Source organism: Periophthalmus magnuspinnatus, chromosome 19 (assembly GCF_009829125.3).
Source record: "Periophthalmus magnuspinnatus isolate fPerMag1 chromosome 19, fPerMag1.2.pri, whole genome shotgun sequence".
Classification (NCBI taxonomy): domain Eukaryota; kingdom Metazoa; phylum Chordata; class Actinopteri; order Gobiiformes; family Gobiidae; genus Periophthalmus; species Periophthalmus magnuspinnatus.
The window spans coordinates 26,690,917-26,707,877 of record NC_047144.1 but is presented as its reverse complement, the minus strand read 5'-3'; the positions used below and the strand labels follow the sequence as shown (position 1 = coordinate 26,707,877).

The following is a 16,961-nucleotide window of genomic DNA, read 5'->3' as shown; positions in this document are numbered from 1 at the left end:
AAACAAACAAACAAATAAGCAAAAAACAAACAAACAAACAAACAACAAGATTTAATTTTAGTCTACTATTTGGGTAAAATGTTACTATAAAAGAATTAATAAGATAATTAGGGCCTAACCTCTTCAAAGTGTCATTTCAGAGAAACAAGCAGCAGATATTTTCTGTTTCTATTTTTTAAATATATGTGCAAATATATGTATAACCCAGCATCTGATTTTTTTGAATAATGTAAATAAGCAGAGAGCAGTGAGTGAAAACTGCAAATTTCTGAGCACAAATGCAGGACAAAATGTGATTAGTCAAACGTGCATAATAGCAATTTAAATATCTACAGTGACATTGCTGCTCTTTAGTGTTAAATTTAATGTCCATACACTTTCTGTGTAATATCCTCAACCAAGATATTAAAGCAGGCTGTGGCACAATGAATCTGAATATTGCCACTGGGATACTCAAATAAATGGAAACCAAAAAAAAAAAAAAAAAAAGCTATGTATTTTTATCTCCTACTCCTAGATTAAAACCAGAGACCGTATAAAGAAGTGGACTAAGTGAGTGTGACGTCACCCACAGTGTTCAGCTCCAGTCAAATGAAGATCAACGAAGCCAGGATATAAAGGGGTGAATTTGGAGCTAAGTTAAATATTTGGAATTCTGAATGTGAGTATCATAGCAATGATAGAGCACCGAGCCAATCCAGAGTGAGGCTGTTGAAGGTAACACCCTTTAGCAGGGGTGGGCGCTTAGCAACGCTGTCAATCAAATCTGTTGCTAACACTAGCGGGAGCAGCCTCTGGGAGAAAAGTGTCTCATTTTGGCCCCAGTGTCGATGGTGCTGGAAGCGTGCCAATGCTTACGTCCAGTTTAGAACACGGCGGTTGGAGATATGGATGGAGATAGGGGTAGGTGAAAACTGCAATTTTCTGAGCACTCAAGTCTCAAATGCAGAATAATACTGGATTACTCAAACATGCATCAACCAATTGGAAAAAAAAAAAACAAAAAAAAAAAACAAAACAACAACTTTGAGTAAGATAATGATGAGGAAATGCTGTTATAACCTGGTTAAAATTGTCATCAGGAGTCAAATAAATGAAAACAAAAACAAAGCAATTTATTTTTATCGCCCTCTGCTAGATTTAAACCAAGAGACCACTGCTGCCAGAGATGTCATAAAGTCTTTCCTCCCATTTGCATGCAATTTTGAGCCTTTTTTGTATGCATGCTTACCATGGTTGGACTTGCTGTGTACGGGGGTGTAGTGGTTCTTGGATGAGGTTCGGACCGGGGTGTTGTCTTTGGGAGACCCATTCATAGCAGCGAAGTTCTCACAGTCATACTGAGAGATGGGGATGGGCCCCTGTTGCCTCAAAATGTCCGCCAGTGCCCTGTGGAGGAAAGGAGAAATGGGGTTAGACACAACAACTGTTATAGCCTGAGGAGTGGATGGGATGTGTTCACATGGAGCAAAAACATGTCTAACTTATCTAGAGCAAAAAAATTGTAGTACAGGTGTGCCACAAGGTACAGCAAGTTCACCCACTTTGTTCACCCTGTATACAAATGGATGTCGTAACAGTCAGCCAGGAAACAAAATAATTAAATTCTCAGACGACACAATTATTGTGAGTCTTCTTCATAATGGCGACCGTGTTTCCACCTACCACCAGGAGCTCTGTCTTGGTGCAGTGAGCATCACTTAACCCTAAATGTGAATAAAACTAAGGAGATGGTGTTTGACCCTCGAGCTCTGCAGATCCATCATCCTGTTGTGATTGAAGGTCGACAAATAGAACAGGTTGCATCTTTTATGTATTTGGGTGTGTACATTGACAACCTGTTCAAATGGGATGTACATGTTGATTTTCTTTGTTCCAAGCTGTCTCAGAGGCTCCACATTTTAAGGAGGCTGAAGCTGTTTGGCGTGAGCATAAAAATCATGACCTGTTTTTATAATGCTGTGTTGGAGAATCTGATCCGCTACAGTATGGTCACCTGGTTCGGCTCTTTAACTGTCCAATGTAAAACTAAATTTGGAAAAGTAATAAATCAGGCCATGAAGGTGATTGGCAGGAAAGAGTTCCCTTCTCTGCAGGACATTTTTCAAAACTCTGTGCTCGCTCAGGCCAGACGGATTGTGGGGAACCCCTCTCACTTGTTGCATGGGGAATATGAAATTCTTCCATCGGGCAGGCGCTATCGGGTGCCTAACTTTAAGAGTAACAGATACAAATTCTCATTTGTGCCCACTTCTGTTACACTACTGAACAAATCTGCACAACAAAGGCGCACTTAGTCACTTAATTTTCAGTGGTGCAATAACTGCCTGTGTAAAAACTGTGGAATTATGGGCTGGTGCAATAATTATTTGTGAAGTGGGGCTTGTGCAATAACTTGGACACTTTATGGTTGTGCAGTGCACAAATGGATAATGGACATCAATAATGGCACATGTATCTTGAGACTGTTGCCTGACTGTACTGTATGTGTGAGTGTAACTGTGTTTTTAAGCTGCGGGCAGTGAGCCCAAGACAAATTTCCCTTTTGGGACAATAAAGTTTATCTTATCTTATCTTATCTAACTTATTGCTCAGTATATTCCAATAGCAACAGTGACATCTTTCTAAAGCAGACACATTATGCTATATTATTCCATCCATCCATCCATCCATTTTCTTCCGCTTATCCGGGGCCGGGTCGCGGGGGCAGCAGTCTAAGCAGGGACTCCCAGACTTCCCTCACCCCGGACACGTCCTCCAGCTCCTCCGGTGGGACCCCAAGGCGTTCCCAGGCCAGCCGAGAGACATAGTCCCTCCAGCGTGTCCTGGGTCTTCCCCGGGGCTATATGCTATATTATTATAATTTATAATACCTGTGGATAATTATGTCATAATTTGGGCATTTTAAATAGCGATATTCATCTAAAAAGACTTAATAAAAGAAACAAGTCCACTGTCAGAAAAATGTGGTGCCCAATGGGAGCTGACATTGCTGTAAACATCATCACAACAAAGAAGAAGCACCTCCTATGGATAGCTGCATTTCACACTAGCCAACAGACAAATCCTACTCACATTATCGATTAAGAAAATTTAATTGGACAAAGTAAGTACAGAGCTGTAGGCATGTACCAGTGGCGCTGAAAATGGGTTGATCGGCAATATGGCGTCTTGAAAATAAGCAATTCAAGATTGCTACACAAACATGCACAAATCACTGCAAACACAACTTCGAGAAGATAAATGAGAAGAGAAAACAACCATAGCCTGGTTAAAGCTCTAAAAAATCTATTTTGAAGAACAGGTCTGCTATGAAATTGAGTTGGAGGGTAGAACAAAATTGATACTTTGCTGTCATGTCATGCTGGGGGGCTTCTACATGTATGTCTGTGATGGAATGTTCAGCAACAAAGCACACATTAGCAACCACTGCCAAAAATAAATAAATTCATAAAAAAAAAAAATAGGGTAATTTGGAAACCCAAGAAAAAACAAACAAGCGTATTGAAACTAAACATTTTTGAGGAGCCTTTGATCAATACGAGCGTTTATGGTTCTGTTTTGGTTGTGTGATTTTCAACAGAATGGTGAGAGTTGTTGGCTAATGCTAGCTAGCCTGTGACTGTAATGTTCTGTGCGAGAGACAAATCAGCTCATCTGTTGTAGTTCCAACTAAATCGGCTCTTTCTGGTCAGATTATGTTAAATTAATGCTCAGATTAAAGTCTAATTTCAGCAACAGAGCTTCAAACAGAACAGTGCTTACAGTTAGAATCACCCCCTCTGGGAATTTTCATGACATCATCTACAAAGTATCATTTCCAGAAGTTAATAATTCTAATAAATTTACAATTGTACCATTATCATATTATATAATTTATGATACTACAAAGCAGGTATTGAATATAAAGTGAACTGAAAATAACTAATAATAATAATAATAATAATAATAATAATAATAATAATAATAATAATAATAATAATAATAATAATACTGCTGAGTGGTTCTCTTTAAAGTGCATCTATTTTAATTTTTTTTTATTTTTCTAATTTCAAAAGATACATAATGTCTCTTACCCACTGAACGTTAAGTAGCTGGATATTGTTGTTTTGAATGACTCTTCTCGCAATGAGTAAAGTAAGAGACATAACATCTCATGCATTGCTTGATGCGCAGCAATCAATGGAGGCAATCCCAAATATACCACTTAAAGGGTTAGCACTGTTTTGCCAAAAATCTTTGTGTATGCTTCAAAAAATATCAGACCAGAAGGGGCAAGTTTAGGACCAGAACATATGTATGCGATCTGCTGGTTAGCCTCTACAGCGAGGGCATGAGGGATCTGCGTTAGGATAGGATAGGCTGGAGGAAAATTATAATTTCTCCATATAGGGGCATAATAGATGTATTTTTAAAGCAAAATTAATTCTAAACTGTGTCCATATTTAGATGGTTTGACTGACAATTGGGTTTGATAGTACAATGGAAGAGGCAGAGGCACGTACACATTAGCCTAGATTTCCTTGGCTGGTGGCATATTCAAGAGGACCCCATAATTTAGGTTGATTGTCATTGAATCATTGAATAATTTTTTGTATATATAAAAGTAAAAAAAAAAAAATAAAAATCGGGAAGTGCAAGCCCTTTTCTTTTGTTTTGAAAGTTTTTAGTGAAAAGTGATCGCAAAATGTGTGTTGCCGCCACTTCAGAGTATTTAAAAGAGGTTTTAGCAATTTTAAACTGGGAAAGGAAAAATAATAAACTTTTATTAATATTGATTTTATAACCTGAGTCTCCCAAATTGATCCAGCAAGTCAATGATGGGAGGGATTGAGGACTGTGGGTCAGACATGTAACGCAACAACAGCTTGTCTGAGGGCAACGGCTAGCAGTTCAATTAGTACTGCAAACACAAGTGGGGACAGTGGGCATCCCTGGCGTGCACCTCTACTGAGAGAAAAATATCAAGATGGCTGTCCGTTAGTTATGACTGATGCAACATTTAGAATACAGTAATTTTAACCAAGAAATGAAACCATCTCCAAAGCCGAATCTCTTCAATGTTGCAAATCAAAATTCCCCCCGGTCAGCTTTCTCCAGAGACAGAACAATTTCAGTGTTTTGACCAGGTGCAGTGTGCATTATGTCAAGAAGTCTTCTAATGTTTTCCCATTCCCCCCGGTCAGCTTTCTCCAGAGACAGAACAATTTCAGTGTTTTGACCAGGTGTAGTGTGCATTATGTGAAGAAGTCTTCTAATGTTAGGAGTGGAATCTTTTCCTTTAATAAATCCATTAACATCCATTTAACAAGATGATTTGTGGCAGAATTGTCTTCAAGATTTGGTTAAGATTTTATAATCAACATTGAGCAATGAGATTGGATGATATGAATTACATTTCAGAGAATCTGTCTTTGTCTTTTTTTGGCAAAACAGTAATTGCAGCTTGTCGTAATGCTGGTGGAACGCAGCGGACTGACAGAGATACATTAAAGACTGTAAAAGAGGAGACAACTCCACAAATTTCTTCAAAAAAGTCAGCACCAAACCCATCAGGACCAGGTGTTTTGTTTGTCCTTAATGACTTAATAGTGTCCTTGATCTCAATTATGGAGATGACGAGATGAGAAGCACTGTTTTGATGAATTTGCCTGGATCGCCTTAGCCCTATATTCATAGCTGTTATCATGGGCCTTGAATATTAATTGTGTAATTTTGTCTGTAGAAAATAAGTCATACTTATAGCATTAGTCTTTCTTTATAAAGGGATGGCAACAGGGATGTTGAGTATTGCTCATCTGTGCCCACAATCATGTGTTAAATCTGTGAGTTTTGAAATTCTTGCTTTATTTGTTCTAGAGCAGTCGGCTATTATCTGCCCTCTTAGATATGCCTTTAGAGTCTCCCACAGGAGTGACTGAGTTATTTTTGAGGATTTATTGGTATCAAGAAAGGACTTAAATTTGGTGGTTAAAACTTTAGTGAAGTCCTCATCTGCCAAAATAAGTGTATTGAATCTCCAATTATGTCTTGGCCTGGCGCAGCCAGGCAACTCCAAAATAAAGGACAGAGTGGCATGGTCTGACACAGTTATACTGTGATTTGTACATGAGTCAATCTTTTCCAGTAGCTTATTATCAATTTAAAAAAATAATCTATATGAGTGGAAGAGTGGCACACATTGGAGAAAAAGGAGAAAGCTTTCTTTTTAGTGTTATGAAACCTCCAAATATCAGATAAACCACCAAGTTTTTTTAAAAATTATTAATAACTTTTTCTAACTGGAACGATATGTTTTTATGCACTAAAATTGCATTGCACCTGGCTCTAGCACTAAAATTTGAATGAAAAACATGGCCAACCAAATTTTTATGAAGTAATTTGGTTATGCCCTGTCTCAAGTGTGTTTCCTGAAGGAAGGCCACACCTACCCCTTATTGTCTAAGATAAGTATATAATTTATGTGATGTGCACCTAGAAGTGGCCCAGGCTCACCTGACCGCAGCCAAGATAGCAACAGTAGTGGGCTCATCAGTCCTTAAACACATCAACGAGGAAGGCGCCCACATTGTCTAGAGTCGAGAAAGTTATACTCTGCCCATTCTTGTTCATGACCTGAAGCTTGGCTGAAAAAAAAAAAAAAAAAAAACATCCTGTAGGGGAATCCTGTGGCTCTGAGCTGGGACTTGACCTCAGAGAACACTGCTCTCTTCTGGGAGACCTCTGGGTTGTAATCTGGAAAAAAAAATCATCATTTCTGTCCCGCGATAGATGTCCCTTTTCGAGAGCAAGCTTCAAAGTGAGTTCCTTATTTTGATAATGGTGAATCCTGGCAAAAAGTGGCAAGGAGCATTCCCGTTCCATTTGCTGACACTGACACGGTGTGGTCTGTCAACTTCCAGCAGCGAGGGGAACGCGCTCGGACCAAAGACCTCCTTCAGACATTCAACAAGGAAAGCAGATGGACGTGGACCTTCAGCTCTAATGTAATTAGATGTTATGTAATTAATAATGTAATGTAATTGCTCTGTGAATGATTTTCAAGATCATCTGTTTTAATCTTTTGTGCTTCATTTTCTTTTTTTTAGGGCACAGGAGGACTCCAACACCAATACTCTGTTGTTCAGTGATGTTTCAGTCTGTTGTATTGTCTGGTCATGACTATTAATCAGCGCATAATCTGTTGGTTTCTTCGTTGTCTTACCCATCTCCAGAGGTATTCTGGATGTGGCCACACTGCATTTTAGCAGAACGTCAAACCAGTATTTGAAGGATTTCACCTGAGGTCTCCCAGCATTGTACCTTCTCTGCCAAACAAGAAGTCAGCAAAGTACCAATTGTAAGGCAGAATTTGGCTTTAATGTATCACAAAGTTCAGTGTCTTCTCTGTAACTATGGTAGTTTAATCTAGCAAATTATGACCATTATTTAACCAGGAAAGTCACACTGATATTTTGAATTTGGGGGAGCCTATAGTATATGTTTTTAGTGGATCATTAAACTAGCATTCGCACATTTAAATCGCAATATCGATCTAAAATTACTTAATAAAAGAAACAAGACATTTTGTGACATTTGTGTTAGAAAACTGTGGTGCCCAATTGGAGCTGACATTGCCATAAACGTCATTGTGGATTTAAATTTTTTTTTTTTTTTCACTTGTAGCAAAATAACTATGTGACGTTACCGAATCCTACACGTATCATAGATTAAGAAAATAACATTAGAGAACAAAATATTTACAGAGCAAAATGGCGTCTTGAAAATAAGAAACTAAAGATTGCTCAAACACACACAAATCCTTCCAAATACAACTTCAAGGGGTAAATGAGTAGAGGAAACAGCTATAAGATAGTTAAGAGTGCTGAAAGGTCCATTTTGCATAATAGGTCTGCTTAAATACCTTTGTTTTATATTCTTGGCTTGTTTTGTTTAAGCAGTCACCTTTCCTTTATTGCCACACTTCCCAAATCTACTGTGAAAGTTAGCTTTGGTTTGGAGCACTGACTTCTCCAGATGAGTTTAGCATGTCGTAAATGCTGTAAATGTTGTAAATGTTGCACGGTGCAGTTATAATTAGAGCAGTCTTATAAACTACAGTCTGTTCTGTCTTGATGAGGTATTCAGCTGCCTGTTTAAGAGCACTGTTCCTATGCACAAACTCAGTCATGCATCACACTCATTTAGATCATTCAATTTTTTTTTTTTTTTTTTTTTTTTTTAGAGAGATACCAGGTGCATATGGAGGGATGAAAGGATGAGGGGTAAGTGAGAAAGGGAGAGGGTGAGAAGGGGAGGTAAGGGGTTAGGGAGAGAAAGGGGGAGGGGGAGAGAAGGAAAGTCAGAGTGGAGAAAGCAGGGAAGGGAGAGAGGGAGAAAGATAAGAAAGAGGAGGGTAAAAAGCGGGGAAGAGAGACAGAGGGAGAAAAAAATGGATGGGACAGAGAGATGTAGGGAGAGGAGGTGGATAAAAGAAAGGAGAGAGAAGTGGAAAGGAGGAAAAATTAGAGGGTAGGAGGGGTAGAAAGAGGGGAGTGTAAGGGAGTGAGAAGAAAAAATAAAGAGGTAGAGAGAAGGGAAAAAAACTAGAGACAGGTGGTGAGTAAGAGAGGGGTGAGAGAGAAGAGAAACCCAGAGAGAGATGAAGAACCAGAGGGAGTGAAGAGAGGAGGAGAGTGGGATAAAGAAGGTGGGAGAGAGACAGAGAGCCTGAAGAAAAAGGGTAAGAACAACAGGGAGGTAGAGAGAGAGCGAAGATGAGTAGAGCGAGAGAGAGGAGGGCAATCACCATGACAGTCAGCTCATACATCTGTGTTTTTGTTTTTTCTTTCTTTTCTGTCATCGCTTTCAAAAGGAAATCAAATCACCTCTGCTGCAACTTCCAATTCTCTATGCATGGGACAAATGCAGAGTGGGTAGAATAGCCAAAAACTGTCCTCAAGTGAGTGTAAAGTAACTCCAAAGTAACATTATTCAAATAGAAGTACAAAGTAGTGGTCCAAGAAATTACAAAAGTAATAGTAAAAAGATATGTAGGAAAACTAGTACTCAAGTAAGAGTAACTGTAAGAGCAGTGGCAGTACAAAACCAAGTAAAAATAGTAAAGTGTTGTAATTATGTTTAAATTTTAGGTATGTGTACTTTACTTAAATACATTTTTACAGTGGATACTTTTTACTTCACTACATTTGAGAGCAGGTATCTGTATGTTCTCCACCACATTTTTGAACAGGACTAACAAGTAAAATGCTGAAAAGGCCTGAGGGGTTCATTTTAATGAAGTTTGTAATTTGATCAAATTAAAATGTAAAAATAAAAACAGCTACAAAAAGCTCATTTCTGTTGAACTGTTGTGTTAACTCCCCTTACCCTTCCCTTGGCTGCTCTGGCATGCCAGGCCATCATTGTAAATAAGAATTTGTTCTTAATGTTTTGCCTGGTAAAATAAAGGTTAAAAAAAAAAAAAAGAAAAAACATACAAAAAAAACCAAAACAAAATTCTTTACAAATCTTTATCAAAATCACTACATTCTCTTGTAGATGGACCGTAGTACGACCCACCTCTAGACAAGCTGAACGTTTAACCTTTGATTTGAAAAGACTTTTCAACAGGGAAAGAGGGAGAAAGATAAGGTAGGAGGAGGGGAGAGTGAGAGATAGGGAGGAGGTGGGTAAAAGAAGGGAAAAAAAGAGATGGAGAGAGGAGGAGAAAGACAGGACTGGAGGGGAGGGGGAGAAAGACAAGATAAGAGTGAGAGGAGGAGAGGGGAAGAGAAAGACAGGGAGGGGAGAAGATGAAAGTGAGAGGGAAAGAGGGGATGAGGAGAGAGTTAGTGGTGAGAGGTACAGGTGAGATGAATGAGAGGGAAAGGGGAAAGAAGAAAAGTGGAAATTGGGAAGTAAGAGAGGAGAGGAAGAGATGGAGATGAGAAAGAAGAGGATAGAAAGATGAAGAGTGTAAAGAAAGAGGGGAAAAAAGGCAGGACGGGAGAGAGAAGTGAAGGTTCCGTATAGAAAGGAGGAGAAAGAGGAGAAAGAGAGTAAATGGCTACAATTTTATAATGTACTTTTTTACCTTCAAGGCTCTCAAAGCACTTTAAATCAAGGAACCATTCACACACAAACACACATTCACATACAAGGGGGCGAGGGGAGTCAGGTGCACAATGAAAGAATCATCTGTGAGAGCAGGATTCGAACAGCCAACCTTTGGATCAGTGGAAAAAAAACACTCTACCAACTGAGCTACTGTCGCTCGCTCAAAGAAAGATTTTATTTTTTCAGGCATTGCTTTCAAATGAAATTAAATGAGAATGAAATGACTTTTGGATGGACTCTCCCACCTCTGAAACTCCTCCTACTCCTCCCTTCAGCCCCTCCACTCCTCCCCTCATCTTTATTGAATGTGCAGTGGTGCATATACTACATGTCACACAGCCTTACGTTAACACTATCCATTATTCACAAACTTAAGATTGCTCCAGTGTTGAATAATGCATCCGGTAAAAAAAAAAAAAAAAGTCCTATTCAATCTGTGGGAAATAAAACGTGTCAGCAGTTGTTCACCCATGTGGTTACAGCATGTGGAGGAAGTAGAGGCGGTATTGAGAGCGAGATCTGTGGAGAGGAAGGTTGCCAAAAGTGCCAGAAATCGAAACTGAAACTAGTATTTAAACTACATAACCATTTGTGCAGGTATCGATACTTAAACTTTCCTGAATAGCTTTTGAATGATCTTGAACTGTGCCAGATCAAGTATAAGACCATATAGACTAGCATACACCCATAGACCACTATGGAACTAGCTGGACAACTGAGGGATTACACAGATATAAGACCACAGGGTAATATAAAAGAAAGTATTACCATTTAATGTTGAAAATCTCATGTAGTCTAAAGAAGGAGTATCTGTATTGAATAACGAGTCGAGTATTCCTTAGTATCAAAATCGAGTTTGAAATTTTAGTATTGTGGCAATACTAGGGGCGAGGGAGATCTGTGGAGAGGAGAGAAAGATCTGTAGCAGGAGAGCTGTGGGAAGCATGCTGTCATGTATAGAGTGGGCATCGGGTTTGGAGTAAGCGAAGGATGAAGAAGTTTTGGGAAATACAGTATATTCCTTATATTTGTATATATTTGTGAGCTCACAAACTCCTGAGACTCCATCTGAATGAGCTCCCACTGTTGTGATTGCCCCCTTAACCAGTGCTTCAGACCAGTCATATGAAAGCATTGTGATTTGGCTGGTGCCAAAAACAGTAAAAACAGGGAAGGTGGCTAGGTGATGTTTTGAGAGTGGATGTAGATGGGTGAGGGTGGGAGAGTGTAAGTTGAGAGTGCATGTGATGATGTAGGACGGATGATTGTTGGTGAGGGGGTTTGAGCGATGATCAGTGAGGATGTATGAGGGTGGGATTAGACATGGTCTAGTGAGGGGTTCGGAGTGGGTGCAGTTGGGTGAGGCTGGGAAGGGTTGGGTGAGAGTGGGTGTGGTTGGGTGAGGGTGGATGAGGCTGGACCATGGTAGGTGGGTTTGGGTTATGTCTGACAGTTTTCTGCCTCATCCTGACTCTCATGCACTTGTACCAGCATAGCATATATACTACATATATATATATATATATATATATATATATATATATATATATATATATATATATATATATATATATATATATATATATATATATATATATATATATATATATATATATATATATATATATATATATATATATATATATATATATATATATATATATCCACAGATATGGCTTGTAATTTGACTTGGTGGTGTTGCCTGCTTTTCTCTGTGAAGACAAGTTTAATGTCATATGGAACACTGGACAAAGCAATAACATCTCCATAGAAACTAGCAGTTTGAGGGCCTGCGGAGGTATTATGCAAAATTGACTTTCTCATGTTCCGTCATCAAAAACATGCCTGAAGAAGTTCTATATGTCATCCATGCATGTCTGAGTATTTTAGCAATCTCTCCTGAGTCCTTTTCGAACCCTCATTACAGTTAGGGGTAAAATTCTGCCTACAAGCCTACGCCATCCATCCTCCCACATGACAATTCCCCATAAATATACAAAAACATGACACAAAATAATACACTTCAATTTAACAAACCTGATGTGATGTGCAGTAGTTTTATTAGCAGGATGCATGCTGTTTGTGTTGAGATAGTGCTCTGAAGGAAGAGTGATGCGCAGGGAGCAAAGGGAGGGGGGACTCAGAACATCAAAAATGAAAGTGAAACTTATAAAACATATTATTACATTGTTTTCAGCAACAATAGCATTTTCAAAACAACAACAACAAAAAAAATGGATCAAAATGCCTTATGCCTTAGCAGTTACTACCCCATAGAAGTGAAACACCTCCCCTTTAAGGAACTGAATACATTTGGTAAGTGTTAAAAAAAACAAAACAAAAAACTGTTCTTAACCTTATCACAAATATGTTCAGTGTTGGAAAGACTACTGTGAAAATGTATAGTTACAGAATAAAGAATACCGGCATAAACCTGTATTTTTTGTAATGTTTTCTGCTACATGGATCTATCTGTACTGCACATTGAGTTGAAGTGAAAAATCATGCCGTGAGGTTAAAACGTCTTTATGTTTGTCTGTAATGCTTTTGTTTAGCACTAATTAGGGAAGTAAAAATATCACATGCATTCACCACTCACTGTGCAGTTACGTAATCAAAATGTATTCCTTTGATTTTAGAAAAAGTTCAGTGTAATTCTGTAGAGCCCAAAATCACAACAGCGATCAACTAAATCAAAACTAAACCAGGACTGAAACAGGACGAAAGTAGGACTAAACTAAGACTGGACTAGGACTGAACTAACTACAACTTTAGTGGGGGTTTAGTCTTGGTTCAGTCCTGGTTTAGTCTTGGTTGAGTCCCAGTTTAGCCCAGGACTAAACCAGGAACAAACCAAGCAAAAACAGGACTAAACGAGAACTGAATCAGGACTGAACCAGGACTAAACCCAGACTGAAGTAGGACTCAACCAGGCGCTGCACTCTAACGATTCTTCATTCATGCCACACTACATCTGTACTGCCACGGCTGCCCTAGAATACTGTTGTCACAATGCTAAAATTCCAAACTCCATTTCAGTACTACAGAACAGAATCCACACTCAATACCGATAGGTGATTTCCAACATTAAATTAAATTGTACTTTCTTTTATATTCCCATGTGGCTTTATATCTGTGGTATCCCTCAGTCATACAGGTAGGTTCCATAGTGGTCCATGGCAGGATTGGTAAAAGTATTGAAAATTGGATACTAATCGAGTAGTTTAGATGAGTATTGAAAGTAGAAAGTAGATCATTTGAGCAGGTATCGATACAAAAAAAAAGTCACATTCAGAGGTCAGAAATGAACCTTTCCTGAATTGCCTTAAAATGATCTTGAGCTGTATCAGAACATGTATAAGACACATAGACAAGTATACACCCATGGACCTGGAACCTACCTGGACCACTGAGGGATTAAAAGGCCACATGGTAATCTAAAGGAAAGTACTATGATATAATATTGATAATCACATTCTATTGTCAAATGAAAGAGGGTTTTTTTTTTTTTGTTTTTTTTTTTTTTATATGATCCTGGTATCAGTATTGAGTATGGAGTCTATTCTTCAACATCAAAACCGAGTTTGAAATTTTTTTAGTGTCATGACAAAACTAGTCCATGGGAGTATACTAGTCTACATGATCTCATATTTGTTCTGATACAGCTCTAGATCATTCTTAAGGTATTCACGAAAGATTCATTTTGGTCCTGTGAAGGTGACTTTTTTTAGTACTGATACTTGCTCAAATCAAATTTCAGTACTAATTTTAGGATTGATTAGTACGTTATTTTTCATACTTTTGACAACCCTACCGACTGAGGCTGCCAGTCTCTGCAAATGTGTGGTGTTTCTCTGACCGCTACCAATCACTCACACACACATGTATTCACGCAGGCAAGGTGGATGAAGTGTCTTGCCCAAGAACACAACAGAAGCATATAAATTATCAAGGAATTATGATACTTTTTTATGTTCTATGTTATAAATTGGAAATTACTGAGTATCTTGTTTGGCATAAATACTGCTACAAACTGCACAAAAATCTGTGTGTCCCAGTGTGTCAGATGCTCTCCCAGTGTGCCTGATGCCCTCCCGGTGTCTCCATGGGCTCTTATTCTGCATAAAAACTGTGTGCCAGATGCCCTCCCCGTGTTTCCATGGGGTCTAATTCTGCATAAAAAACTGCTCACCAACCGTTTAGTTTAGATCTGCACAAACATGTTCTAAAATTTCCCTGTGTCTCAGATGTCCTCCTGTTGTGTCAGATACCTTCCTTGTGTGTCAGATGCCCTCCCTCTGTCACCATAGTGTCTTATTCGGCATAAAAGACTGTGTGCCATAAAAACTGCTACCCCTGTGCTTTAGATCTGTACAAACATGTTCTGAAATGTGATTCTTGTATTAGTTCATCATTTCAGATTTCAGTCTTCATCTATTCTTACATACATGTTTAAAATGTGACCTTTGAACAGAATCCTAACAGAATTTAATTGCTAAGCTTGTCAAAAATCCCGAAAAAAATGTTCCCCCCAAAATCGGGCAACACTAGTTCACAGTCATCACTATGCATATACCCAATCAATTGCATAATTTTACAGTGTTATCTAGCGCTAATTAAATGCATTAACTTGCATATAGTTGCACTGTGTGGGAGAGGGAGCAGAGAAAAGCAGGATTTCAGGGATTTTCTGGGTGTAGTCCATGGCTACAGCCTCCCGGCAACTAAACCGATCTGCTCTGTATATGCGCGACCTTAAATATAAGCCGATTACTGCCAATTACATAGTGCTGTATTTATCGCTCAAATGTGGCCATTTCTTTGGCTTAGTATTGATGGAGTTGTAGTGGTTTAACATGACCTCCGCCTTGAGATCTGACCATACTGGACTCTACATATTGTAAAATGTAGTTTTGAATGCTTTCCAGATAACAATTTCATATTTGCTTGAGTGTTTTTAAGCTCATCACAACTGGTTTTAACAAAGGAATACTTTTGGTATGTTTTATACAGATATTGACCACATTGTCCAAATGTGGTGCACATTTATTTAAGATATTCGGTTTATGTAAATGAAATACGCACATTTTTGTATGTACTTGATTGGGCTGTCTGTTACTACTGGTTTAATGATGATTAAATACTTTGATTTGAGCACATATTGGCCTGGGTTGTCTGGTACTTTTAGATTAAGGAGGGGATACTGTTAATACTTACAAAATGTACAGATATGGGTAAGTAATGGAGTCTATATATATTGATGAAATATGTTGATTTTTGCTTATATTGGGCTGGATTGTCTGTTACTGTTAGTTTAATGAAGGAATACTCTTAGTAGTTACAAATTATACAGCTATTGATAAGTAATGAAGTCTATATGTTGATGAAATATGCTAATTTGTGCGTGTATTGGATCAGCCTCTCTGTTAATGCCAGTTTAAGGAGGGACCACTCTAAGCACATATATATTATACAGATATTGGTAAGTAATGGAGTCTATATATGTTGATTAAATAAACTAGTTTGTGCCAGTATATGTGCCAAGCCGTCTTGGCACATATACTGATATTGGTAGAAAGTGAAAGTGTTCATATATTGATGAAATACGTTGATTTGTCCATATATTGGATTGGATAGTCTGCTACTCTTGGTTTAACGAGGGAGCACTGGCATTATCCCGCGCAGAGAATCCTGACGCGGCTGATTGGGCTGTCGGTGTGCTTACCTGTGAATGTTCATCTCTTGCGGCGGCTCCGTAGCCTTGTCGTACGCCACTTTAACGGACACCCCGAGCACGATGATGAAGGCAATGATCCCGCACGTGATATAGACCGCCGTGTTGGTCGGGTCCATGCTGGGGTCGTACGTGTCGCCGGTGGGCACGGGCGAGGGGGCGGCCGTCTGCACCCACTTGGGGGACTGGTAGTTGTCGCAGGCTTTCTGGTTGAGCCGGTCTTTCTTGTACTCGCAGCAGAAGCGCAGGAAGCACGTGCCGCAGCAGTAACGGTGGTCCGTATTGTTGCACTCGAACATCTTGTCGTATTGGCCGCTCACGTCGTAGTAGCCCAGGCAGGTGTCGTGAGTGCTGACAGGCGCGGGGGGTGTAGTCCGCGGCTGCAGCGTGGTGGGCACTAGGGTGGTTCTGGGGGGCTTCCGAGTGGACGGTTTGGGCTTTTTGGCAGGAGTAGCGGCGCTCAGTACGCCCAGCGGGTCTAAGTACATGAGCAGCAACAAGACGTGTCCAATCCCCATGTTGGACGAACTTCACGCGGTGTGGCTGAGAGGCTGAGATGCGGTGGATTCTTCAGTCTTTCGCCAGCGACTCTTCGTCTTCCCGCGCCGCCGTCATCGCTGGAAACAGTTCAAGGGCACGTCACGGCTGTTATTGATACGCGGTGGCACGAGCGCAGCATCTCCTAAAAGCGCGAGGACACCGCAGCTCTCTGACTCGCGCGCTTTCGCTGTCCGCGGTGCTGAAGTGACGCCGCTCGCCCGGGACTGTTCCGCGCCGGATCTCTCTTCGCTTCCGCGAAATCCAAACGGGCACTTGTGGTCTCCTCGTGGCCCCTCAGGGCTCGGTCTTAGGTGTCTTGGTCTCTGGAGCTCGAATCAAACTTGCGCTGGAGAAACAAAGAAGCCACTGGTTAAGCACCGTCTTCGCGTCACAGCGGAGTTCTAATTGATTTTTCGCTTTTCACTACTTTGTCGTTACGGGGTTGTTTTTGTTTTATGGTTTGTTTGTTTTTTATACTAGAAACACGACCATTCAACCCTTTTAATTAACCACATAACCATAACGCAGCTGAGTATTTCAGGTAAATATAACAGTAACATTTGGATTTGATGCACTTAATCTATCTCCC

The 16,961-nt window shown here is 39.7% G+C and overlaps 1 protein-coding gene across 5 annotated transcripts in view; it reads right to left on the bottom strand.

Moving 5' to 3' along the window:
* LOC117387819 (protein shisa-6) overlaps nt 1-16,402 on the bottom strand; it is a 162,381-nt gene extending 145,979 nt beyond the window's left edge. For 4 of the 5 annotated variants that reach the window (XM_055229562.1, XM_055229561.1, XM_055229560.1 and 1 more), the window contains exons 1-2: nt 15,824-16,402; nt 1,232-1,389 (exon numbers count right to left, since the gene is read on the bottom strand). In XM_055229562.1, coding sequence (XP_055085537.1) covers nt 1,232-1,389; nt 15,824-16,350 — 685 coding nt within the window. In that variant the 5' untranslated portion in view covers nt 16,351-16,402. The remainder of the gene's footprint in view (nt 1-1,231; nt 1,390-15,823) is intronic. The other variant, XM_055229564.1, reaches the window with a different exon arrangement.
* Nucleotides 16,403-16,961: the final 559 nt, after the last annotated feature.